This window comes from Loxodonta africana, chromosome 19 (assembly GCF_030014295.1).
Source record: "Loxodonta africana isolate mLoxAfr1 chromosome 19, mLoxAfr1.hap2, whole genome shotgun sequence".
Taxonomy (NCBI): Eukaryota; Metazoa; Chordata; class Mammalia; order Proboscidea; family Elephantidae; genus Loxodonta; species Loxodonta africana.
Genome location: NC_087360.1, coordinates 55,484,604 through 55,511,246, shown reverse-complemented (window position 1 = coordinate 55,511,246; position 26,643 = coordinate 55,484,604). Strand labels below are relative to the sequence as shown.

The following is a 26,643-nucleotide window of genomic DNA, read 5'->3' as shown; positions in this document are numbered from 1 at the left end:
AAATCGATAGAAATCTGTGTTGGGTGCCGGGACAGGACCCTGGAGAGCCACTCCTGAAGGAAAGCAAATAGGAACCTCACAGAAAAATCAAATTTTCCGTTCTGCCCTTTCCCCCTCTTCTTGCTGGCAGGCTTGATCTTCATTAGTTTGCTTAAATATTTGGAAGTGAGTTTAGGGCCCTCCCCCCAACTTATGATTTTATAGCCAATAGGTGATGAGGTTTATTTGCATATTTCCAGTCACATAAGCAGCCCTGGAGTGGAGACAGTGTCAGACTCAATTCCTCCTCCTCCTCCGAGGAAATCTGCCACTTCTAGCTGTCCAGCCCATCTCTTTAAAGGGCGACTTGCCCCACGCCGGACCGCGGCTCCAGCCCTCTCTGGCCTCGGATTCAACCAGTACATTGGTCCGCCCGCGCGCCCCCCCGTGCCGTGAAGCTACTACAGAGGCACGCGTCCCGAGATGAAGAGCAAAGCAGTGCTCCTGGTGGCCCTGGGCGTGTGGCTCCAGAGTCTGCCCGCCTCTCACAGAGGGGTGACCGCCGCCCAAGGTAAGTTTTGCGCGCAGCCTCCTCCTCCACCTGCAGATGCTGCTCCTTGGCCACTAGCACACGCTCTAAGGATGGGAAAGAGGAAGTTGGAAGGGGCTGAGAAGGAACACCGGCGACTCCCCCGTCCGAGCTCTGGTACCCGGGTAGGACCACCTGGGTGGGGCCCAGGAGGGGTAGAGGGGAAATCTTCCCTCCGATTTCGCTGGGGGGCTCTCAGCTCCCGCTTTCCTTCTCTCCTGGTTTCCCGCGCTGTTCCCTGCACTTGGGCGGCTGCAGCGGCGGTATTCCGGGGCGCGCGCGCAGAGCCGGGGAGGGTGTGGGGAATGTGAGGGCGGGACCAGGAAGGGAAGGGCCCGGATGGGGTGACTGGCAGTAACTTCCTCGCTCTGGGGGCCCTGGAATGAGAGGCACGCGGGCCAAGGTCACCCCGGCTTGGCCGCGGCAGAGGTTCAGCCCGCTCCTGTGGGAGAGCGGGCAGAAAGTGGCCCCTTATTTTGGAGAAGCCGGCCCCGGGAGGGGGTAAAGGCATAGTCTGCATCTTAAAAGCGCAAGGCACCCTTGTGCTCTGGAATGAGTGAGGGGAACACGTGGCGCGGTGTCCTGGGGACGCTGCGTCCCGCACGCGTTAGGACGCCCGGGAAGCTCTCCAGCTTCCATGCACCCACGCTTTGCTTAGCGCCGAGAAAATCTAGCCAAGGGCTGACCCTCCTGAAAACGTAGCGTAGCGACAAGCAGCCTCTGGCTAAATCTGCACGCAGTTTCCTTCCCCTCGTGTGCGAGTTGGGGCTAGCTCTGGGCGCCGAGCCTGGCGGTGCGGCCGCGAACTCATGGAGCTCCTGGCCACGGCGGGGAGGCAGCGGGCTGAACCCCCGTTACCGCCGCGGGCTCGCAAGCCTTTTAAGACATTTGGAGCGAGATGCGAATTTCTTTATCGCAAGGAACAGGAGTGTCCAGCCCAAGCCTCGCCCACGGTAAAGGCAGTCTGAGTAACTTGAACCTTGGTTCAGCTGAAGTACAATAGCAACTCTGAAGGCAACTGAAAAAAAAAAAAATTTTTTTTTTTTTTTTAGCAAGGAATAAGAGTCAGCATTTTCTTTTCTCTTCCGTCGTGGAATTCCAGTTGGGTCAGTGTCTGTTGGATGTACTCTCAAATGGCACGTCGTCCGCAGATGTTCAAGTCATAGTCGAGTTTACCCACGACTTTGCAGCTGAAAGGTGGTTTTATATCGGCACCGACTTGTGAAATAAAATTATTGTTAGATTTTTTTTTAAAGGAGATTTCATGAAAGCTACATTTGATGGAAAAATTTACCATTATCTTTCTGTCAGATGGGTTTGAAAACACTTCAGGTTCAGTTAGGAAGTCTTAAACATCATATGTAGTGGTCTGTTCCTCTCAGTAGCGTTCCCAGGGTCCGCGAAGATGGAAGGAATGAACTCCAAGCTCTCATTTCAGAACGTATATACGTAGTACAAGGTTACGCTTGCCGGAAAACACACGCAAACCTATGCCATCCACATTTTAAGTTTTTGCTATCCTGCATTAGAGGTTCACGAGCCTAAATTTTGGGGCAGGTCACTGCAGCCTCTCTGGATTTAGCTGCTTCAACCCTAAAATGAGGAGTATGGACCAGAATGGAAGTTCTTTGAGGCCTCTCTAATTCTCAATCTTTGATTCAAGTGGACACTTAAGTAATTAAATTGGATTTTAACCAACACATGCTTTTCCTGGCTGAAAATGTATTACTAAAGGAGGCATCGCTTGTTAAGTCAGCCCTTTGCTTTTGAATCTGTCACTAGAGGACAGAGTGGAACTGCCCCATAGAGTTTCCAAGGAGCGCCTGGTGGATAACCATCCTTTTGATTAGCAGCTGGACTCTTAACCACTGCGCCACCAGGGTTTCCTGATGTGTAAAAGTAGATGTTAAATTACTCCCACCCTTCACTCTCCCTGTACATCCCCCTCTCCCATCATAGCTGCTTCACTCTGCTTTTCTCCTCCAAATGAATTCACCTAGGAATGTAAGAATTTCGGAGTGAGAAAGGCACATGTGTGGGCAATGGTAGGCAGCACTTTCTCTGGGCTCTGACTGTATTTATTCATTTTCTATTTCTTTCCAAGAAGAATATGAGGATATGAGGCCCTGCCCTCAGGCTCTTTGCTCTGGGAGCCACCACAATCTCTGCAGGGACCCAGTTAGGAAACTTGAAGAACTGGGAGAGGGAGCAGAAGGGTCAGTGCTCAATAGCTGCAGTTCACTTTGACTGGCCACAGTGAATTTCCAGGGTGACGTCTGAGTTAAGCATGATGGGTAATGAGAACAAAATAGCAGATGTCACCTTCTATTAGAGCTCAGCTAGGGAGTGATTGACTAATAGCTGAATAGAAAGGTGGCAGGCACGGGGAAGAGTTATAGTGAAAAATGTTCACTGTCTATCAAACAGCATATTTTTAGCTCAGCCTTCCATTCTTTATTCCTAAGGAGAATAGGGCTATCCAGTTTACTGACTTACTTATGTCAGACTGTTCAAGTAAGGGTCTTGAAACATACAATGTTTTGCTGTTAGTTTCTTCTCTGATCACCACCTGGTCCCACATTATTACCACAAAAGCTGCATTCCATTCCATTGAAAATAAGGACGTTCTTGCAATCAAGATGGTAGCTGATGAGGACTTCGGATCACACACTGTAAGAAAACTGTTCAAGACACGAGTATCATTTTCCAGGTCTGAATAGAGATACCGTTAGGGAGTTTACTCATAATGCATTTTTCAACTTTCAAGACAGCAAATATTCCAAGTGTAAAACTTTTTGAGAACTTGTTGGTGTAGAGTTTCCAGATAGTTCTAGTCACTAATTATAGTTTGTTACCTGAGTGAACAAGGAGTCCTGGTGGCACAATGATTAAATGTTCAGCTGCTAACCAAAAGGTTGATGGTTCAGACCCACCTAGCTGCTCCATGGGTCTTGCACCCATAAAAATTACAGCCTAGTTCTACTCTGTCACGTGGGATCACTAGGAAACGTGATCGACTAGACTGCACCTAACAACGACCTGAGTGAACTAGTTACTTTTATCAACAGAGGCTTTTTAACCTGGGAGGGAATCTTTGTCACTAGTAGTTTTTGTCACATTTTCCCACTGAAAAGTTGGAGGCTCTATTCGTTTCTGAAGGAGGAATATGATTGATTCCAGCTTACATAGAGACTAAGGGTTTGAGATTTATTTTGAGCAGCCATTGTTCCCTTGACTCTCTAGCTGTATATTGATTTCTTGTGGTCATCTTAAGAATGTGTGTAAGGATGCCATCTATGCACTCAACAAGCATTAGTTGGTACTAGTAAGGGAAATAAAATACTAGGAAAGAAGAAATGGATCACCTTGGGTGTATATATATATATATATATATATATATATATATATATATATATATATATGGAAACCCTGGTGGCATAGGGGTTAAGAGCTACGGCTGCTAACCAAAAGGTTGGCAGTTCAAATCCACCAGGCGCTCCTTGAAAACTCTGTGGGGCAGTTCTACTCTGTCCTGTAGGGTTGCTATGAGTTGGAATGGACTTGACAGCAGTGGTTGGTTGGTGTATATATGTGTGTGTGTGTATATATATATATACACACACACACACACACACTCACGTGTGTGTGTGTGCTTCTACTGGAAATGAATACTTAAACTTGTGCTACTTATTCTTTTTGCTTTTCTCTGTCTGTTCTCTTAGAATGATCAAACTGAACCCCAGGTAGTTTGGTGATTTTGACTTTTTTACTGAATAAAAGAACAAGGTTCTACTAATTGTCAGTGGAGTGGAACAGAGAAACAAAGAAGATAAAATGGGTTGGTGTGGCCACACTTGATCTAATTCAGCCACCATGTTCATGGCACACACACATAGGCTCATCTATGTGTTTTTCTTGGATCATTAAGTCTGTTTCTAGGCAGACAAGTAGGGACAACGCTACTCTGGCTGAGATTAATGTGAGTTCATATAAAAGTTTACAGAAGCTTTGAAAATAGTATGGAAAAATCATACTTTTTGGAGGGACTGGCAAATATAGGTAAATGAGTTTGAATCTAGAGCTTCTCAATAGCCTTTCATTGGAGATATTTCCAGTGCTGTCAAGATATACCAAACCAAAAACCAAACTCACTGCCGTTGAGTCGATTCCGATTCATAGGAACCCTGTAGGACAGAGTAGAACTGACCCATAGAGTTTCCAAGGTGTACCTGGTGGATTTGAACTGCCAACCTTTTGATTAAAAAAAAATGGTTTTCAGAGTTAGCTATGGTAAAAAAAATAGCCTGAGAGTTAGCACCACCATTTTAAGTAACAGACAAACTAGAGTCCCCATCTTTATCTAGCCTTCACACAAATAAAGCACTTGTTAGCAAGATAATCGTTGACTTTTGTGGTGTTAGTTTGAGACTTGATGGTCTAGTTCAACTGGGCACTTTTAACACACATCTCCCAACCTTTTACTTAATCCATCTTTTCAAACCCACTAAAAAAACCCACTGCCATCGAGTCTATTCAAGAGGGTGGAAATTTAACCTTAATAATAGACAGAGTTAACCGTAAAGATGAAGCACTTCATGTTTAGGATGCTGCGGCATCCTAGAGGTGTTGCAACGTTGGTAGTGTGAAAAGTCCTGTCAGAACACCAAAGAGAAGGGAAAGATTGACTAAGTGCAAATTTATGATTTCATATATAGAACCAGTATTGAATTAAAACCTTCACATAGCTTTACATAGCACATGGTACTGCTGTTGGATACCATTGAGTCAATTCCAACTCTTAGTGACCCCGTGTGACAGAGTAGAACTGCCCAATAGGGTTTTCTTGGCTATAGTCTTTACATGAGCAGATCACCAGGTCTTTCTCCCACAGAGCCTCTAGGTGGGTTGGAACCTCCAGCCTCTCAGTCAGCAGAGTGCTTATCTGTCATGCCACCAGCACATAGAACCAAAGAAACCAAACCCATTGCTGTCAAGTCGATTCCCACTCATAGCAACCCTATAGCACAGAGTAGAACTGCCCCATAGAGTTTCCAAGGAGTGCCTGGTGGATTCGAACTGCCAACCTTTTGGTTAGCAGCCATAACAATTAACCACTTGAACCACTACGCCACCAGAGTGGCACTATATTCCTGTCAAAAGGCTGCATTATGCTTCCTGTAGCTTAAAATGAGAAAATTATTTCCATTATAAAGTGACATTTTAAAAAAAAAAAAAAGGAAATCTGCAAGTACAAACTTATATGAGAATGTAAGAATTTCCTATTATTTTTCTTTACAAACTATGGACCCAGCATACTGTTGGTTGTGGAAAATTGGAGCTCTTAGTGAGCCATACCTATAATTGGATAGGGGATCTATAAGTTGAATAAACTCCTCCCTCCTCACCTCGTGGAACCATACAAAGCCAGCCTTAGTAATTTCAAAGAATATTCTTAGCCACTTCAAAATCACATTGCATAATTCTAGGGAAAAATAGAGTAAACATGAACAGTACCCTCTGGAGTTGTACGATGCAGTTTTCCTAAATACCAACTAGGCAGATAGGTGGTGGGCGAAATCTGTTTGCTGGGTTGTCCAGATTATTACTGCTTTAAAAAGACTGGTAATTGAACATGTTAAAATAAGGTTGTTAGGAAGAGGTGTGAGTTACTTGAGGTGGGGAAGAGTGGGAGAAGGTGAAACTCATTTCGTTTTAAACTTTCTAAAGCACTTTCTAATAATAAAAATAAAAACTTCTTGGTCACTGGAAACAGAATCAGGTTAGAATTCTGCAATATTTATTTGTATTATCAGATAAATAGTAAGACCACCAGAGTACTTTCTGGTTAGGAGGGCAAAGGGAGGCAGACCTGCGCCTTTAAATAAGATCAGTAGCAGACCATATTCTGGTGGATAGACTGAGTGCAGCTTTACTATATGGAGATCTCTGGGTGGCACAAACTGTTTGTTGTGGACTCCTAACTGAAAGGTTGGCAGTTTGAACCCACTCAGTCAACTGTGGTCACTCCTGGAGGATCAGTTGTTCTTTTTCAATCCACATGCACTTTTTTAAAACACCTAAGAAACAAAAATACCATTGGCGATCTCCTGAAGTCTTCTTAAAACCAAACAATACTTTAAGCAGTACAGAATGTCTGCCTTGAGCATTGTGTTCTCTTAAGATCTATCTATATGGGATCAAACTGACAACAGCAACTCAAAAGATTAGATAGGAACCTTAGGGAGCAGTGAGTTTATGTTAATGACGGAGGAACAACTCAGAAAAGGAGGGTTTGCACAAGTCAAAGAACGCAATCAATGTCACTAAATTGTACATGTAGAAACTGTTGAATTGGTGTGTTTTTCTGTGTATATTCTCAACAGCAACAACGACAAAATAAAAAAAAATATATCATTGGTGATGGTTGCTTGTGAACCTAAAACACAACATTCAAGAAAATAAAAGCAAACAACCCTCTAATTAACCTCCTATTCAATTTTTCCTTTTCAGAAATTACAGGAGGAAAAGATTTTAGAAACATCGAAAGTAAATTTGCCCTTAGGACCCCTGAAGATACAGTTGAGGACACTTGCCACCTTATTCCTGGAGTGACAGAATCTGCGGCTAACTGCCACTTCAACTATAGCAGCAAAACTTTCATGGTGATCCACGGCTGGACGGTAAGAGAGGTGTTTTAGGAACGAGAGGGTTGGGGTAGACCAGGCATCCAGAGGGGCTGACTCTGGCTTTTGGGAGCTCATTGATGGGTTTCTATGTCTTGTACCTCTGCTTATTCTCCAATGGCTTTGCTTTCAACTTCAATAAAGGCAATTCTGGCCCAGGGTGGGGGATCCTGGAATCTGAAGTCACAGGTTCCTGAGTACTTCCCCTTGACACCACCAACCCACATTATGAAAAGGTGCCATTGACTGCCTAGGCTCAGAGGCTAGGCCGCAGGCTGTGGGACTGAGTTTTCATTGCACAGAGCTGGTTAGTCAATGTAATAACTAACCCAGCCCTGCGGGTCTCAGCACATGATGCAGGTGGCAGGGTGGGGCTTCAGTTCAACTGCGTGTTTGAGAATCAACATTTTTTTAAAAAAAAAAATAGCCCTGTTTGAGGGAAGCACAGAAGAAACACTTAGGAGAAATAAGAACTTTTCATAGTTAAGGAAGGTGGTACTTGGATTCTCCACTCCTTTATTTGAGGTTACTTACACAAGTATTTTATGTCGAATTATAAAAGAAAGGATTCGAGTCATTGTCATGCAGTTGATAAAAGTCTCACTGAAGAAGTAAGTTGGGTTACTTGCCCTTTTAACAATTGCCTCATTAGGAAACATCTGGTGAGAACTAACAGTGGGGGCCTAAAACAAGCAAGGTTTTTCTGCTGGATTTGAAGTAGAAGGTCCTCACCCATGGCTGAAATGTGGAAGAATGAAAATTATAGAGATGGATCTAAGGTATGGCAGGTATGCCATGTGCCCTGGGTGCCACTTGGTGGGGTGAGAACACCACTGAGCAGTTTCTATTAAACCCGTAGGACCCAGTGGTAGACACAGAGGCATGGGGGCAGGGGGTGGGATGCTTACCCCCAGGCACAAGTCCAAGGGGGTGCCAGAGAGAATGACATTCCCAGGTGCCATAAATATGAAAGGTGCCTGGCTGAGACAGCCAGACAAGAGGAAGGAAGGCATTTCTGCTGATCTGTCTTGGCTATCAACATCTATTCATCTTGGGTGTGGGGGTGGGTGCAAAATAGAGATTGACCCTGGTGGCTTGTTACCCTCACTAGGGCCCTGCACAGACACAGTTTTAGTGCTTGCCATAGGCACTATTTTCTGTAGATACACCTCTGCTTGAAAGGCAGTTGCAAAGGGTGGTCTGCACACCAACCCTGAAGAGTGGAGAAGGGAGGCAGGACCAATTCCTCAGGGCTTTGCTCTAGGTGGGTCTACCACCTGATTCCCTCAAAAACTCTGCTGTATCCAGACGTGAAGCAGCCTACTGACGTATGTTCAAAGGAGGTTTTAATAACTTTCTAATGGGTTAGCATCACCTTTGTATCTTTTCACCATTGTTTTCTCTTCGTGCTTGGAATAGCTGGAGAGCTGGCATTTTATCACTGCAAGTACCTTGAGAATGGCCACAAGCAGCAATTTATGAGATAAAAGGTAACTTCTAGGTCATCTAAATCTGGCTCCTTTGTTTTATAGCTGGCCTGATAAGGTTAAAGCAACAACTAGGTTCATAGATATAATTGGTGGAAAAACTAGGATGGGAATCAAGTTCTCCCGAGTCTCAGCCTTGCTTTTTTTTTTTTCCACCAAAGAACATATAAAGTTGGTGAAAATTTGTGCAGTTTGTTAGTGTTGGGAGTGAAGTTAAAAGCAGTGTTTTGATGATTTTCATTTAGAAGATAGATCCAACGGAACAGAAGCATAACTCTGCAAGAAACCACCATCTAAGATCAAAGATCCAAATGAAGTCCCTTGGTTTGGGAATCGAAGACTTCTGCTTTTCTGTTGGAATTGCACTGAGAAGAATCTGGTTTATACAAGTCTTCCCTGAAAAGCTGCCTTAAGCATGAATTTCCAAATTTTTTTTGTCTAGAGAGGACATAGTTGCGTCACCTTTACTGTGGTTACAGTATGACTTGTTGTCAGGTCATATTGGTGGTGGGTGGATTTGGGGTTTTAGCTCAGGTTGTTACCTTGAACAAGTTCGTGGCAGAATGGTCTGGAATTTCAACCTGCAGTTTTGTTTTATTGCATTTTGATTATTTTAAAGGATGCACCTTTGCAAAGGTGTCCAATGTCTCTTCTTTGACAGCCTAAGTTAAAATTCTACTTGAATAGAGTTAATATGAGGGCCCCGTAGTTCTTTTAACTTTGACTTCTGGGGTCCTTATTAACAAGGAGCAAAGACTTACACTTGGCAGGCTGCTTATCTCCAAATAGGACCAGCCTAATCATTTGAGAAATGTGACTATCAGTATTGTGGTTGTGTGCCCTCTAGTTGACTATGACTCATAGCGACCCTGTAGGACAAAGTAGAACTGCCCCATAGGGTTTCCTAGGCTATAAAACTTTAGGGAAGCAGACTGCCCCATTTTTCTCCTGTGAAGTGGCTGGTCAGTTCGAACTGCCAACCTTGCAGTTAAACCTCATTAATTTGCACTCTGATAATTAAGAATCTGAAAGAATTGTGAAGAAGTATGAGCTAAAGCTAATCATTTTCTTATCTATTAAGAAAGAAATTGCTAAACAAACTTTCTGTTAGGATTGATTAATATGTTTAAAACTATTTTTTTCCATTAGCACATAAAATGTTGTAGTAAAAGACTCTTCATTAAAAAAAAAGAAGAAAAAAAGAATACATTCACAGTCCCCAAAACAGTTCTGTTGAGAAACATTCATTAGCCTAATTGAAAGTAATTAAACTAAAATCTTTCAAAATAGTCCATAATTCTTCTGAGATGTTTAACTCATTCAGACTGATCTTCCCTCCTAGTAGTCAAATTATTGATGTTTTTCTGAACTTATAAAACATGCCTTTTAAATTGATAATGTGGTAAGCCCCCATCTGCCATTCCCAAGCTCATCACTCAAATTTGCCTCAGATGGGCAGGCACCAGTCTCGGGCCACTCTTCTGAGGTCTGATTTTTCATCTGAGCCATTGGGCTCCCTGGTGAATTTTTTTCCACTTAACACAGGTATATTGGGCCAGAGTATCTATAACAAGTTGTAGCTGGGCATTTTAAGAACCCTTGTATCATCTTTTTTCAGGTGACAGGAATGTATGAGAGTTGGGTGCCCAAGCTTGTGGCTGCCCTGTACAAGAGAGAACCAGACTCCAATGTCATTGTGGTAGACTGGCTATCACGGGCCCAGCATCATTACCCTGTGTCTGCGGGCCACACCAAGCTGGTGGGAAAGGACGTGGCCCAGTTTATCAACTGGATGGAGGTAAGACTGGATGGATGTGTCCAAAACAGATCTCTTGGCTAAACCTAGGTAGGTGGCTGGTCTTTTTTCCTTTTCAATATAACTATAGACATTTTTATAGACATTTTCCAGGGTAGTTCAAATCTTCAGAAGGTCAGCATGGACATTTTTGGCCAAAAGCAGTATGAATACAAGATAATAATACCAAGGCATAGTCTTGCCCTGCCTTGTCCTTTGATATTTTCACAGTGAATAGATCTGCTAAAGTCAGAAACTACGTGGGCAGAACGGACAAAAGGTTGTTATTTCAGGACAGAGGGAAGATGCCATAATCAGCCAAATCCTTTTTCCCCAGTTGGCTGCCACATGGAAATTTTATCCTGGCTTTGACCCCTGTTAGAATACCAATCTCTTTGACAAAAGCGGTGCTGTTGTTGTGTGTCATCGAGTCGATTTCGACTCATAGCGATCCTATAGGGCAGAGTAGAACTGCCCCATAGGGTTCCTAGGCTGAAATCCTTACAGGAGCAGATCGCCAGGTCTTTTCTCCCAAGGAGCAGCTGGTGGGTTTGAACCACTGACCTTTTGGTTACCAGCCAAAGTGCTTAACCATTGTGCCAGTAGGGCTCCTGCAGCAAAAATAATAACGGTATTTATAGTTTCATGTGGACTAAGGATCCAGATTTTTGTTGAGGTCTGGGAGATTGAGGGAATTAAGGAAGGAAGAAAACTGCAAGGGTGGTGTGTAGGTTAGGAAGTGACGAAGGGCCTGGTGTTTTGACCTTGGCTGGTGGTTTTATCCCCTTTGGCTCTCTGAGACCATCCTCTGAAAAATTACTTTTGGAAAGTGTCTTAGGGCTGAAAGGAAGCTAATACTCTGACAAGGCCAAATTATTTAAACCAAATCATTAGAGGTAAAAAATAAACTGTGTTCATGGAACTGGCCATCAGATGACAAAGGTTCTTTTCCTGACTCTTTCTCTAACCAGGCAAGCGAACTTGGACAAATCAGATCACCTCCCTGGGCCTCAGACTTTCACGTAAAATGAGGTGGATGGACCACGTGTGTGTGGTCCTTTCCCACTGTAATATTTTCTGATTATAAATTGTTGCTTGGCTATGGTAAAGTGATACAGAGCATTTAGAATAGGAAATAATGGGATAAAGTTAAATATACATACTGTATAATTTCAGATACCTGGGGAAAGTTTCTAATTTAAATCCATTCTGAAAGAAAGAGAAAAATCTCTGCATAGAGTATATGTTTTTCTTTCTTATCTGTAACACAAAATGAAAATAAACATAATTTTTGGTATTATCTACATTTTGAAAACCCTATTTATAAAAATTTTATTTTTTTTAGTTTTGATCTTTTGCAAAGGTCTGTAAGAACTTTTTTTTTTTTTTTTTTTTCTGTTCCTAAGGATGAACTTAACTATCCTCCAAACAATGTTCACCTCTTGGGCTATAGCCTCGGAGCCCATGCTGCTGGCATTGCAGGAAGCCTGACCAATAAGAAGGTCAACAGAATTACTGGTAAGAAAACAGTGTGATTCATCTTATTGAAGAGTCGATCAAGATGGCTGCCATTCCCAAAGAGAATCAGGGCTGTGTTTGTTAAATACCCACATGTGTATGGTGGTCTTCTAGGAGATATCTCCTAATAGGGCTGCTTTTCAGGAGTAAGATAAAATATAGGTAGGTCCTTGCTCTCAGCCCTGGTAGAGCAGTGGTTAAGAGCTCGGCTGCTAACCAAAAGGTCGGCAATTCGAATCCACCATCTACTCATTGGAAACCCTGTGGGGCAGTTCTATTTGGTCCTGTAGGGTCACTATGAGTTGGAATGGACTCGATGGCAACAGGTTTCAGTTTTTTTGTTTTTTGGGTTTTTTTTTTGCTTTCATGGGCTTACTATCTCCTGGCATTAGCACAGAAATAGAGCATGGAGTTAAGCAGAGAAAACCCACAGATTTCTCTGAGAAGAACCCTGTTTCCCTCCTCCTCCGTCTTCACTGTGCTTTGGTAGTGTGTTACGCATATGTCACCTCTCACATGGATCCTGGGAGAAATGAAGAAAAGCCAACACCAGACGCAGTATGGAAAAAGGAAGATAGTCATCTATGCCAGTTGTAGTAGATAGATGCTTTGGCATGTGTAGAGAAAGAGAAGAAAGTCACCACTGTTTAAAGATCTTCCCACCAGGTCAGAAATAATTTACAAAAGGAAATCAAGCCATCCCAAGTGAAGATTGCTATTTCGTGGCTAGTTTAAGAGGCATAAATCCATTTTAGATGGATTCTAGTCTACTTTTATGGCTCTCTTAGTGATTTAAATATCCAATTAGTATAATAGGAACTAATAAAATCTAAATGTCTGCCAATTGCATTCAAATGAAGAGCAATGGGTTGCTAACGTGATATTAATGGGGACTAAAAATGGGTGTAAAAGCTGTGGGGCCTTGTTTTTTTCCCATTAAGGCCTAGACCCAGCTGGACCTAATTTCGAGTATGCTGAAGCTCCAAGTCGCCTATCTCCAGATGATGCAGATTTTGTAGATGTGTTACACACATTCACCAGAGGATCACCTGACCGAAGCATTGGAATCCAGAAACCAATAGGGCATGTTGACATCTACCCTAATGGAGGCGCTTTTCAACCAGGCTGTAACATTGGGGAAGCTATCCGAGTGATTGCAGAGAAAGGTCTTGCAGGTAAATATGATCTGAACTGAATGAAACATGAATTTTGTTCTTGACTCTTATTGACTCACTGCCCTATCCATTACCCACAGAGGATGTACTGTTAATCTACACATTTGGCCAAGGTATGTTTCAGAAGAATTCCATCACAATCAACATGGGCAGAGTCTTAGTACTTTCTGTGTTCGGACAGAAAACCATTGTATCTTTTATTTAAATGCTCAACTACTAACCGAAAGCTTGGTGATTCGAACCCACCCAGAGGGGCCTCAGAAGACGGGCCTGGTAATCTGTTTCTGAAGTCAGAGCCTTGAAAACCCTTTGGAGCAGTTCTACTCTGCACACATGGGGGACTCTATGAATTGAAATCAACTTGATGGCAGCCAACAGCATACCATGGGTAATACAAATGGTTAACGCATTCAGCTGCTAACTGAAAGGTTCAAGGTTCAACACCACCCAAAGGTGCTTCAGAAGAGAGGCCTGGCAGTCTCCTTGTGAAAAATCAGCCACTGAAAACCCTATGGAGCACAGTTCTACTCTGACACACATGAGGTTGCCATGAGTTGAAGTCAATTCGGCAACTGGTAACTGGCATACTACATTCAGTATTGTACTTGCAGAACCAAGAGAAAGTAAAGGTGAGTTTTAGGCAGGAAAAAAACGCCACTGCCTTCAACAACAGCAAAAAAAAACTTTATCTGTAGTTGCAAAGCCAGTGGAGTGAGTTTTAAATTTTACTGAGCATAAAAGAAGTGTTAATTAGTTGGCCTTCTTAAGAGACATGCGAATCAGAAAAAAATCGCCATTCCTCAGCAGTAAGTTTTGCAAAATTTTAAGAAGAAAAAAAAAATTGATATTAGCTTAATATTTATTTTAATAAGCACGTTGCTTGTGTTCAATTTGTTGTTTGTTTTAAGGGCCTTTGCATACTTTGGAAACCCTGGTGGGGCAGTGGTTAAGTGCTACAGCTGCTAACCAAAGGTCAGCAGTTCGGATCCACCAGGCACTCCTTGGGAATTCTATGGGGCAGTTCTACTCTGTCCTATAGGGTCGCTATGAGTCGGAATCGACTTGACCACAACAGGTTTTTTTTTTTTTTATTGCGTACTTTATAGTACATTGGGACCTACCTACAGTCAATATGATCAGGACTTTTGTGCACATGTTACATAGACCTTACAGCATAATGTTACTATTTTCAATTGTTATAAAAGCTTACGGTAATAGATCCACTCTTATGACCTTGTTGATTATTCCTGTGATTTATATAGTAGGGACACACTCTTAATTATATATAGTATCTATGCTGAAACACTATTCATATAATAATTATGTCCTTTATGGTGTGGTTTCTGGAAGTGCATTTCTTGAAGCATTAGATGCTTTCTTTCCTTACATAAGAGAAAGATGAAATAAACTGGAAGAAATCAGCTTTTACCTGGGATGTCAATTACTATGGCTTCATGAACATATTCATAAATATAAGACAGCAGAAAAATCAAAATTTACCTGTGAACTTGTAATTTGACACTCTTGAAGGCAGGTAAGCAACTGTCACCTGCTTAAATAGGACCTATAGGCATAGATTCACAGGAATAGACCCTGAGGTCTTTTCGTTCTAACACTATACCTAAAGTATTTTAGGCATGCACAGTGAAATGCCCGTTGTGGACTTGAGCGGAGTTGAAATTTTTCTTGGTGTCTGCCTTCCCCTAGACGTGGACCAGCTAGTGAAGTGCTCCCATGAGCGTTCCATTCATCTCTTCATTGACTCCCTGTTGAATGAAGCAAACCCAAGTAAGGCCTACCGCTGCAATTCAAAAGAAGCCTTTGATAAGGGGCTCTGCTTGAGTTGCAGAAAGAACCGCTGCAACAACCTGGGCTATGAGATCAATAAAGTCAGAACCAAGAGAAACAGCAAAATGTACCTGAAGACTCGTTCTCAGATGCCCTATAAAGGTAGGCTGTAAAAAAAAAATGTTGCAAATAAGGAAAATCAACTCAGTCCTATTTTTTGTCGTGCACATGACATCACATGTAATGATTCTGTCTATTCAGTACAGAGATAATGAAATAATGTCACTAACTCTGAAGCCCTTGCCTGTGTTGATAGAGAGGGAGTTTCGCTGATCCACTGTACTGTAGCTCCTAATTCCCGCTGCCACCATGGCCCCAATGCACAGCCTGCACAATGCTATTTATTGCCCCTCCTTTCTACCCTCCTCTCTACTTGTGACCATTAGGATAGACTAGTCCATCAGCACCAGGCTCAGAGTTAAAATGAAGCTAATTCTTTCAGTCAAGGCTGAGCAAACTATGGCCCATGGGCCAAATCCAGCCCATGGAATGTTTTGTAAGTAAAGTTTTATTAGAACACAATCACATGCATTTGTTTACATGTGCCTATGCCTGCTTTCACGCTACCCTGGCAGAGCTGAGTAGCTACCACAGAGACTGTGTGGCCCACAAAGCCTAAAATATTTACTACCTGGCCCTTTGCGAAAATAGTTTGCCAATCTCTATGACTCAGAATGAACTCAACAGCAACTAACAACAACAACAAAGTTTGCTTTAGATGATAGCAAGAACCACCTGTATTTTAACATGCAGCTATCCGTGGGAGGGGAGTTCTAAAATATTTCTAAGCTATTTCCGTTTTGTCATAATTTGTTTCATGGCTGCATTTCAAACTTGAGATTAGGCTTAGAACAAGACTTACAGGAATGGAGAGGAAACAGGCAAGAGGTAATCAGATAAATCTGGTGAGATTTATTTAAAAAGGTCAGCTTACATGGAGTCCAAGTAGAAGCCTGAGGGATGGGATGATATTAAAGAATAGTTTCCCAAGGTAAAATATATCTGATCTAGGTGCCCATTTATAAGGTGGTTTGTTTGTATCTGCAGAGGTACGTGTGGTAGCATGGGGTTTTGGAGTCCCTATTGCTCAAGGAAACCTTTTATCCAATGAGGGAACCCATCGTTTCCCTGGCTCTCAGAACCAGGGAGCTTGTGCATAGAGTACACAGAGATAGGCCTCGCCTGTCATCTGGCATCTTGTGTGGTGCCAGCGCAGTGCTTGGTCAGTGTTTGTGGGGGAACACCGCAGACACTGAGCTGAATTCTGGCGCTTCAGCAGTCCTAACTTCTGCTCTGGCTTGTGATGGTACCTGCAAAGGCTCCATTTAACCCCAGACCCTATTTCTCTTGGCCCTTTAGTAGCAATGTCTTAAGCTTGCTGCCTTTCTTATCCCTTTAACCTCCCCACAACCCCATTTACTCAGGGTTTTTGGTGGGGCTGGGGGAAAGAGCAGGGAGGAGACGTAGAATTTCACATACTTGTTTCCAGAGGTGCTCCTTCCGGCCTCACGGATGACTCAGTGCAACAAATTTTATTGTGCACAGGCTACTCTGCTCTATGTCAGGTAACGGGGAAATAAAGACAAAGAGCATGAGCCTCGGGCTTGAAGCAGTTTACAGGCCAGTTCAGGAGGTCAGATATACACAATAACAGATGCTGAATATGCTTGGTACAGATGCTAAGGGACAAGGTGGCCAAGGATGGGTCGAGTTCATGGAGGAAGTGTCTGGGTGTTTTGACCTCTTAATTTGCTCTCACTTCAAAGATGGCTGCTTTCTAGGACTGCTTGGCAATTCAGATACACTCGTTTGTTTTCTATCCACTACAGCCACGCTTTTCTGAAATGTGGAATTCAAGGTCCTAATTTCCTAAAAGTGGACACTGTACAGATGTGAAGAAATATTTCCGAGGCCCACCAATAGGCTTGTGTGTGCACTTCCTCTTTGGTTATTAGTATGGCTTTGAGCTGTCTCATTGTTTGGGGTCGGTAGTGTTTCCATAAAGACTGATGAGCCTTTGTTCCAATTTCCTCCCCTACAGTCTTCCATTACCAAATGAAGATACATTTTTCTGGAACTGAAAGTACAACGAAGACCAACCAGGTATTCGAAATCTCTCTGTATGGCACACTGGCGGAGAGTGAGAACATCCCTGTCACCCTGTGAGTAGTCGCATGGGTCCCTTCTAGCATGGGTACTTATCATGGCACTGCTTTGTGCCTAACCACTGGTCTGAGGAATAGAAGTGGAGGAGGACACCTAGAAAACAAGTCTCTAGCTTAAGAAATTAGAATTTCTGTTTCATATTTCATATTGAGAAAAAAATTCAAATTTCATTTTATTTTCAATTGCTATCCATTTTGCTTTTCTCGTTATTTTATATCTGCTTATTTCCTTTGTACAGTTTTTAAACAAATCAAAACCAAAAACCCACTGCCATTGAGTTGATTCCAACTCATAGCTGCCCTGTGGGACAGGGTAGAACTGCCCCATAGGGTTTCTAAAGCTGTAAAGCTTTACAGAAGCCAACTGCCGTATCTTTCTCCCGCAGAGCAACGGGTGGGTTTGAATCACCAATCTTTCGGTTAGCAGCTGAACGCCTTCACCACTGCTCCTCTTTTTAAACAAAACAACAATTCAATTCCCTGAAAAGTCTGACATTTAAAAAAATAAACAGTAATAAGAAATCCCTCTATAGTTATAAACACAATGTGTATACCCGAAACCCATTAGCATCAAGTCAATTCTGGCTTATCGCAACCCTATAGGACACAGTACAACTGCCCCATAGGGTTTCCTAGGCTGTGATCTTTATGGAAGTAACTGTCACAGCTTTCTCCCACGGAGCAGATGGTGGGTTCGAACCACCAACCTTTCAGTTAGCAGCCAAGTGCTCACCACTGTGCCACCAGAGCTCCTTGCAATGTGAATAAAAAACCCCGTTGCCATTGAGTCGATTCTGACTCGTAGCGACCCTATAGGACAGAGTAGAACTGCCCTATAGAGTTTCCAAGGAGCACCTGGTGGATTCGAACTGCCAATCTTTCAGTTAGCACCGGTAGCTCTTAACCACTGTGCCACCAGGGTTTCCTGCAATGTGTATAGAGGATATAAATAGTAAAAAGCCCAGGATAAAGTGTTACTCTTCACTGTTGATCAAAAAACCAAACCCAGTGCCGTCGAGCAGAGCCGTCGAGTCGATTCCGACTCGTAGCGACCCTATAGGACAGAGTGGAACTGCCGCATACTGTTGATCAGGGGAATACAAAATTAAGACAACTTTAAGATGCCATGTTATCATTACTGAATGAACAAACCTTTTAAAATACCCAGTGCTAAGGAGCTCTGGTGGCACACTTGTTAAGAGCTCAGCTGCTAACCAAAAGGTCGGCAGTTCAAATCTGCCAGCGGTTCCTTGGAAACCCCACAGGGGAGCTCTACCCTGCCCAACAGATTTGCTATGGGGCAGAATTAACTCAAAGGCAAGGGGTTTGGGTATTTTTTGGTTTGAAATGAGGCTGTGAAGCAGGTACCTTCACACACCACTAGAGGCATCATGAATTAACAGAACCCTCTAGGTAAGGAAGGCAATATGGCTACAGCTTTCAATGACTATCAAATGTTATTACATATAAGCTAATCTAAAGAAATAATGAACAGAAAAAATGTTAAAAAGCGGTGTGGCAACAGATGTTCATTGCCGTGGTACATGTAATAGCAAAAATTATAAACAAAGTAAGTATCCAATAAAGGCAATAGTAAACTGTGGTTTATCAAGCCAATAAAATCAGTTTAGCCTTTCAAAGTGATAATTATTAAAATATATATATACTATTATTATTATTTTAAGTTATTAAAGGCTAGGTAAAAGCCAGAAACCCTGGTGAGGTAGTGGGTAAGTGCTATGGCTGCTAACCAAAGGGTCGGCAGTTCGAATCTGCCAGAAGCTACTTGGAAACTCTATGGGGCAGTTCTACCCTGTCCTGTAGGGTCACTATGACTCAGAATTGACTCGATGGCACTGGTGTTTTTTGGTTTAGGTAAAAGCCTGGCAAAATGTGCAAGATAAAATATAAAGTAAACAAAGAATAAGAGACTCTGAGTATGGACTGCATGCAATCAAGTAAAAATATGTTCACATATTGGTACAAATTGAAAAGGAATACACAAAAATGAAAATAATGCCTCTGAATGATGGCTTGCGGATTGTTTTCTCTTTTAAAAATTGTACTTAATAGTTCACATTGTTAGAATGCAAGTTGGAGTAGATTAAAAGGAGGTGAATGTCTTGTAAAATACACTAAATGCCACTGACATTCATCTCAAGTGTTTTGTTGGACATGTTTTGCATTTTTTAAATAGCTCCCAAACAATAAAGCTCTTGACATCTTGGTAGAAAAAAAAGAGATTTTCAGAACTAACCAAACATGTTGACTGTTTTTTCAGGCCTGAAGTGTCCACAAATAAGACCTACTCCTTCCTGATTTACACTGAGGTGGATGTTGGAGAATTGCTTATGATGAAACTCAAATGGAACAGTGATTCATACTTCAGCTGGTCACGCTGGTGGAGCAGCCCTACATTTGCTATTGACAAGATCAGAGTCAAAGCAGGAGAGACTCAAAAAAAGTAATTAATTTCATTTTTTTGGTCTCCATTCACTTTAAACTCTCATTACTGGCCGTATTGAGGGATGCCATTTCAGGAGCCTTCAACATTCAGGGGGAATTTGAAGTCAGTCTTGACTTTAATACCAGATGACCTAGATAATTACATCTAGAATTTGCTAGGACTACTCTTTTCTTGGAAACCCTGGTGGTGTAGTGGTTAAGTGCTACAGCTGCTAAGCAAGAAGTCAGCGGTTTGAATCCTCCAGGCACTCCTTGGAAACTATTGGGCTATTCTACTCTGTCCTATAGGGTCACTGAGTCGGAATCGACTTGACGGCAGTGGGTTTGGTTTTGTTTTTTTGTTACTCTTTTCTTAGGATACTGGGAAATAATAGTATTTCTACATATGATGGAAGGAAAGCCTAAGCTCTGAAGTTGTTCAGAGGGAGAGCTGGGATTAAAAGTCAGGCCTCTCTGGTTGCTCACTGAGCAGTTTCTGCATGCACAAAACCGTTATGGAGCAAACCTCAGAAGTGTTCTTTTGACATTCAAATATTAAAACCAAGCTCATCTCTTCCTGTCTCTCCTTACCCCACCCCCGCCCCATGCCACATATATCTATAAAATGAATTTCATAGAGAGCCTTATAGGACTTAAAACTTCTATACTAGCTGTACATGGATTTTGCAAACTTTAGCATGGCTTCATTGTTAATAAAAATGACTCCTTAAATTAGTATTGATAAATACTATCTCTTTAGTCATTTGCTTATGGCCAAAAAGACATGTTGTGAACGGAAAGGCTGCGTAGAACGTTTGTTCCTGTAGCAGGGCCAGCTGATGGCTGATTCCCTAATGCAGATACTAAGAGCTGGTACATTTGATCCTTGACATCTCTTGGTGAAAGCCTTATGATGTTCAGGCTGCTTCAGCCTGTCTATCTATGCCTGTCTAGCTTGAGTAACTAAGTCTGTTGCTGAGCAATGGGTCAGACCCTCAAATGGCCCTTCTGATTCAGCTGTGTTGCTGACCAGAATGGCTTGGCTGTTAATTATTGGAGATATCAAAAAATTAGCTAGATTTCAGCCAAACCATAGAACAGCCCAGGAAGTAAACAATAACATCCGAGAGGAACGCGCTCCTTAGAATGAACAATTAAATGTGATCAGAAAGGTAACATTTGACCAAAAGCAAAGATAAGAAGGCGAGAAGGGGTAGAAAATCAGGACAAAAGGAAATGGTGAACCTAAGGCAGAAATGGGGAGAGTGCGGATACGTTCTGGGGAATGAAACCAATGTCGTGGGGGAAAAAATTAACTAGAACAATTATGTAGGATTTAAACACACCCCAACAAACCACCACACTTTTTTTTTTTTTTTTTTTAGTACCATGAAGCAACCATACAAATTTATTTATCTCACATATCTACAATTTGGGCAAAGCTCAGGAGGAAAGGTTCCCTCTTACTCCATGCAACGTCAGCTGAAGTGGCTCAACTGGGGCTCAAGAGTCCACTTCCCAACTGGCTCAATCACTTGGCTGACAAATTGCGGCTGGCTGTTAGGTGGAACCCCAGCTGAGGCTGTGGCTGAGTCCCTGACACATGACCTCTTCCTGTGGCCTGGGGCTCCTCTCAGCATGGTGGCTGGGTCCTAAGAGCCGGTGCCCCAAGAAGACCAGGCAGGCGCTGTCTCCCCTCTCGAAGCACACATTTTCAAAAAGTCATTTCTGTGATTCCACATGTCATGCTCACATCCAGTTTCTTCTACAGGGTGATCTTCTGTTCCCGGAACAAAGTGTCTTATTTGGAGAAAGGAAAGGCACCAGCGGTGTTTGTGAAATGCTATGACAGGTCTCTGAATAGAAAGTCTGCTGGTAAGCGTCAGGGGCCAACCTCTCCTGGCATCCTGAGCCTGCGCTTAGAGGGGGTGGGGACCCAGCCTCATCACTACACTGTCATTTGTGATCAGATCCTGCAGATGGTCTTTCCACATGGGCGCCATCAAAACCACCGTTTGCTTTTTGCAGTGCTTCCTTTTATTTTCTGTTTTTTCCTGTCTCTTCTCTCAGCCTACTCCCTTCCATCCCAGGTCCACTTTTTAGATTTTATTTTTTGAACTACCACTAGATCGTCATTTTTGCCTTTCACTGATGCATCTGTGCTATGACACAAGTTTAGCAATTGTCATGTGGCCAGGGGTGCTACTCTACCCAGGATAGATCCAGGGGAGTAAAATATCTCATGTCACCAGCTGCAGCAGGAAGCCAAAGGGGCAACCACAAAGTACCCATCTCAAAACTGCCGAAGATGGCAGCTCACTGAGTTAGAGTATAGGAAACTGTTCTCTTTTCCATCTCAAAACAACTGCTTGGCTCTTTCCTACCTGACCTTTAAGGCTAATCCACATGGCAGCTGGCAGCTAAATCTTTCCAGAGCGTCAGTACTAAGTGGAGACTAAGCATGTGACCTTCTCTACTCCCCTGCTGAATTCCCTGGATATGGCAGTTTCATACCTCCACTCGTTCCTCTGCGAGATGCCAAGTGCTAATGGGTTATAGGTATGAAGGAGAGAGAGCTTACATCATGTAATATAAGCCAGTGACACAAGGAACAATGGGGAAGGCTGGTCACAGCATCATCTGGAAATGGAAAAAGCAATTGCTTTAAGCCTTTTTTTTTTTTTTTAAGCCTGTCCTCTTCTCCTAGTTATATTTATAAACCTGCATATTCAGGAAAAGTATATTAAAGACCCTATATGGACTATCTCAATTTTTTCATTTCTATTTATAATATAATTTGTGCAGATCCACTATGGATATATCAAAACCCATTGCCGACAAGTCTATTCTAACTCATAGCTAGTCTACAGGACAGAGTAGAACTGCCCCATAGGGCTTCCAAGGAGCAGCCGGTGGATTTGAACTGCTGACCTTCTGGTTAGCAGCCAAGCTCTTTACCCACTGCGCCACCAGGGCTCCATGGATAGATTAGGACAAATAAATAGACTCAAAGAAAATAAAATTACTGTGACACTATCACCCAGGGACAACCACAAACAACATTCTGGTTTATATCTTTCCAGGTTTTATCTATACATATGTAATATTTATATCTTTTTCATTTTTTAAAAAAAGGAAATTAAGGCATATATACTTTGAATGACAAGATGAGGTCTTCTAGACCAAAAACAAAACAAAACAAAAATACATTAATATAAGGTCACTCAAGATAGAATTGAAATGGAGCATTGTTACTGGTATTGAGCCAGGCCAAATAATTAAACTCTTATCTAAGTGGAGACTTTTCTGTTAAGAGGTCCATTGCTTTGTTTTTCCTTATTACAAATCCGAGGCAGTTTCACCTTCGCTTTAGTACCTCTATATGAAGTTTCATACGTATGTATTCACATCACAACAACCATATACAAACACGTGTACAAACATTCTTCCAAAATTATCCACACCTTTAAATCTGTATAAACCCAAAACCAAATCTGTATATGAAGGTAAAAACAAAACCAGAAAATTAGGGAAAACTGTGGCTGTTTCTAAAGTATTTCTAGTCATATTATTTATATGTTATAAGAATTCATTTGAGAAAGTCTAATGATACATTCTTGATCTGATCATAAGGTTACCATATTTTTGCAAACAGTGCACCTACACACCTAGGAGAATAATGCATGACGGGTTGTGTGGTTGGCAAAAAAATGCATAACACACATTAAAAATACTTGCATAAAAATACAGTACTGAGACAACGGTACTTTTTGCATAAAAAAGTCAGCCTTTTTTTATGCATCTGAATATAATCTAGGAGGTAATTATGAATCAGACTAACCTGTAGTTTTTCTTCTCTGTGACCAGAGTAAATTAATCAAAGGTTCTCATTCTCATCTTCTATTATCTCCTTAGTAGTAGTCTTATACATACCATGAGAAAAGAAACATTTATTTTGATAAGTTAGAAGTAAGAAACCCTCCTAAATTTTGAAACCATTTGGATCCAATTTTTTTTTTTTCTGAAAATGGTACTCCATATTGGGACTTGAGCGTATAGATGTTAGCGCGTCTCTCATTCCTAGAAACCTGCCACTTTCTCTGGCCTACTATCCCCATCTCCCTGGGCTTACTCTCACAACCTTTGTTCTGAACTTCCAGTTGAGTACTTTTTCATCATAAAAGTGGTGGGGGAGGAGAAGGGATTGTAAAACAATAAGCAGGAAATAAATTGCCCTTCTTCTCCTGCTTTTTCTCAGAAACTGGGCAAGCCCACAGAAAGAAGAACAGAGCATGAATTCTGTGAAGAATGAAGTGAATGAAGTAACTTTTACAGAAGATGCTCAGTGTTTTGGGTGTTTGAAAGTGGATTTTCCTGAGTATTAATGCCAGCTCTACCTTTATTAGTTCTTTTAGGAGACAGTCTCAAATACTAAAAGGTGGTTAATTCAGTTTGAGGAATATGGTGGTCAAATAGCGCATCTTCCTACATTAAGAAATAAAAATTGTTTGGGCCCATGAAAAAATAAGATTCCTTCACAAGGCATATTTAAACAAAGCCTAAAATTGATTAGAACATCATATTTTAATTGGAATTGTAGATTTTCTGAACTGATGCCTTCCCAAAGTTTTCTTCAAGTCTGGATACAGAGAATTGTTTTCTGTGGCATGAGTCAGAAATGGCCATGAGACTGGCCATTTACTTACCAGTAAAAATACCTGATTTTTTTTTGGATTGGCTCTCCTCCTCCTGCCACTGGGATGTGTTCCAGAAATTAACCAGTTAACCAGTGACTGGGAGAGAGGGACTGAGGACGTGGTTGATAAAGCACTGAACCTTTAAACACTCCCTGCAGCTGGCTTATGTCGCAATTACCTTAACAATTAAAGAAGATGTAACGCTTAGATCAATGAATTCTTAATAGGTTTTACAGTTTATTGCCTAATCCCTCCCCCCTCCCCTTTTCTTTGTCTCAGGATTATGTTTTAACACTTTAATCATGTTCTCTGGGTAGATATTTAAAACATACCTGTAACCCTCAGCTGACATGTAATTTGAACTGTAGAGAAGGAAAATGGTACCATAGTTTTATTATCAGACATTTAAAATTGTATTTATCAACTTGAAGGCATTTCATATTCAATAATTATTATTCAGTTAGGTTTACTTTAGTCATACTTCAAGCCTGTCTTTTTTTTTTTCTGGTTTTTAACAAGAAAATGTGTGCTCAAAGTCAAATTTTGTGTCGTCTGAATTCCAACAAATTTTACACACGGACCATTTTTACAAAATAAAGAGGTAGAAAAGTTACTGGGCTATATTCCTAGACTGCGTGTATAAACCATTATGTGCAACTCACAGAGTCCTCAATTGCTATAGCTACATGAAAGTGCCAGAAGGACTGTTACTGTTTTTAACTACTAATTGAGAGTGAGTGAACAATTATTTATAAACTAGATCTCATTTTCAGAATGTTTTTCTATATGTTAATATCAAATGATAAAGAAGTCAAATATCTCAGAGGCTATTGTTGGGAACCCGAACTGTGAAAGTGTGTGGATATCTGAGCCCATACTCATATATAAAGATTCTCACATGCTTATCATCGTTCTGCATGATTTGGAAGGCAAACAATCAAGAGATGTATTGTAACACGTTGGGGTAGAAATAGTTTCCGAGGTGCCAGAGCTGCAGCTTTTTATCTGAGAAATATGGTCCTGCCTATATGATGTGTAGGACAAATATAATCGATACTAGCTGACATGGAATGAATTTTCTCAAAAAATAAAATGATGTGTGATTTGTGGTTGGCATCCCCCTTTATTGTTAATTCATTAATTTCTTTTGCATTTGAGTTTTAACAAAAGATGCATAAATTTGAGACAAGACTGATCAGATCAGTGTGTGGCATTGGGAACTCTGGCTTCTAAAGACTTCGCTATATATGTAAAAGACGCTTTGGCTTTAAATGTTATTTATTAGCCGTTAAATATATGTGTATGTGTATGTGTGTGTGTGAGTGTGTGTCAAGGGAGTACGTACATACTGGGAAGGTCACTGTGGCTATCTGCATTTATACAAGTGTGGTGCTAACTTTGTACATGTCTTTATCAGTGACAGTCTCACTGACTCAATGCTTATGAAATAATTTGATGAAATGGGATCTTTTTTAAAAAATTTTTTTCTTAACTATGTGAAGAAATGGAATCTGCTTTTAATAAAATTGACAGACTTTTATCACAACACTAAGCCATTATTTTGTATCATTTTAGTCTCCTCCCTCCCCCATTTAGGGCAGATTCATTCAGCAAATATTTACTGAGTAACTATTTAGTAAATAATATAGCTTCTAAACAACAACATAGCTTCTAAAAATTGCAGTGCCCATTATATTACAAAGCCTTAGATAAAGTTTAATGTCTATATACAGCCTAGCAGAAATCTTGCATTCTTTAAACTAACTACAGAAGAAAATGATACAGAATTTTCTCTGAATAAAATATACAGAATTTTCCTCATGTGCATTTCCACAAGTAAAATGTTAGGTAATATAAAATATCTTTGACCGTCTTCTGGAGTTTCTGGGGTCGATTAGTTAGGTACTAAGTAAGTGGCATCTGTCCGATAACATGAACTATTTGGGATGAAGGGGGTGTTTTTTAGAACTTTGCTTTGGGTTGCTTGATAATTAAAAAGAATAATGTACAGCTCTTTTATGCAACTAAGTAGGCATTGCTCCTTAGTTCAGTCAAGAGGAATTTAGTCCAGAAAACAGTTGTCTCAGTACCCACTGGCCCAAACACTGATTGTCAGTTCAGCATAGGGCCTGGGGCTAGGGTCCCACCTACCTGTCAGGAGGGGACTCCCCATTTTATGCCTTGCCCCCTTGCCCTGAATGCTTAATATAGGCCTGTCAGAATAATAAAATAATAAAAAAGATAGACAATAACAAGTGTTGG

The 26,643-nt window shown here is 41.6% G+C and overlaps 1 protein-coding gene across 1 annotated transcript; it reads left to right on the top strand.

Annotated features, from left to right (window-relative positions):
• The first annotated feature begins 283 nt into the window (after nucleotides 1–283).
• Nucleotides 284–26,076, top strand: LPL (lipoprotein lipase). The gene is made up of 10 exons (XM_010592407.3): nucleotides 284–550; nucleotides 7,079–7,248; nucleotides 10,357–10,536; nucleotides 11,940–12,051; nucleotides 12,993–13,226; nucleotides 14,934–15,176; nucleotides 17,116–17,236; nucleotides 19,521–19,703; nucleotides 21,456–21,559; nucleotides 23,943–26,076. Exons 1-10 carry the CDS (start codon nucleotides 463–465, stop codon nucleotides 23,978–23,980), a joined length of 1,473 nt encoding a protein of 490 aa, XP_010590709.1. The 5' UTR covers nucleotides 284–462; the 3' UTR covers nucleotides 23,981–26,076.
• The last annotated feature ends 567 nt before the right edge of the window (nucleotides 26,077–26,643 follow it).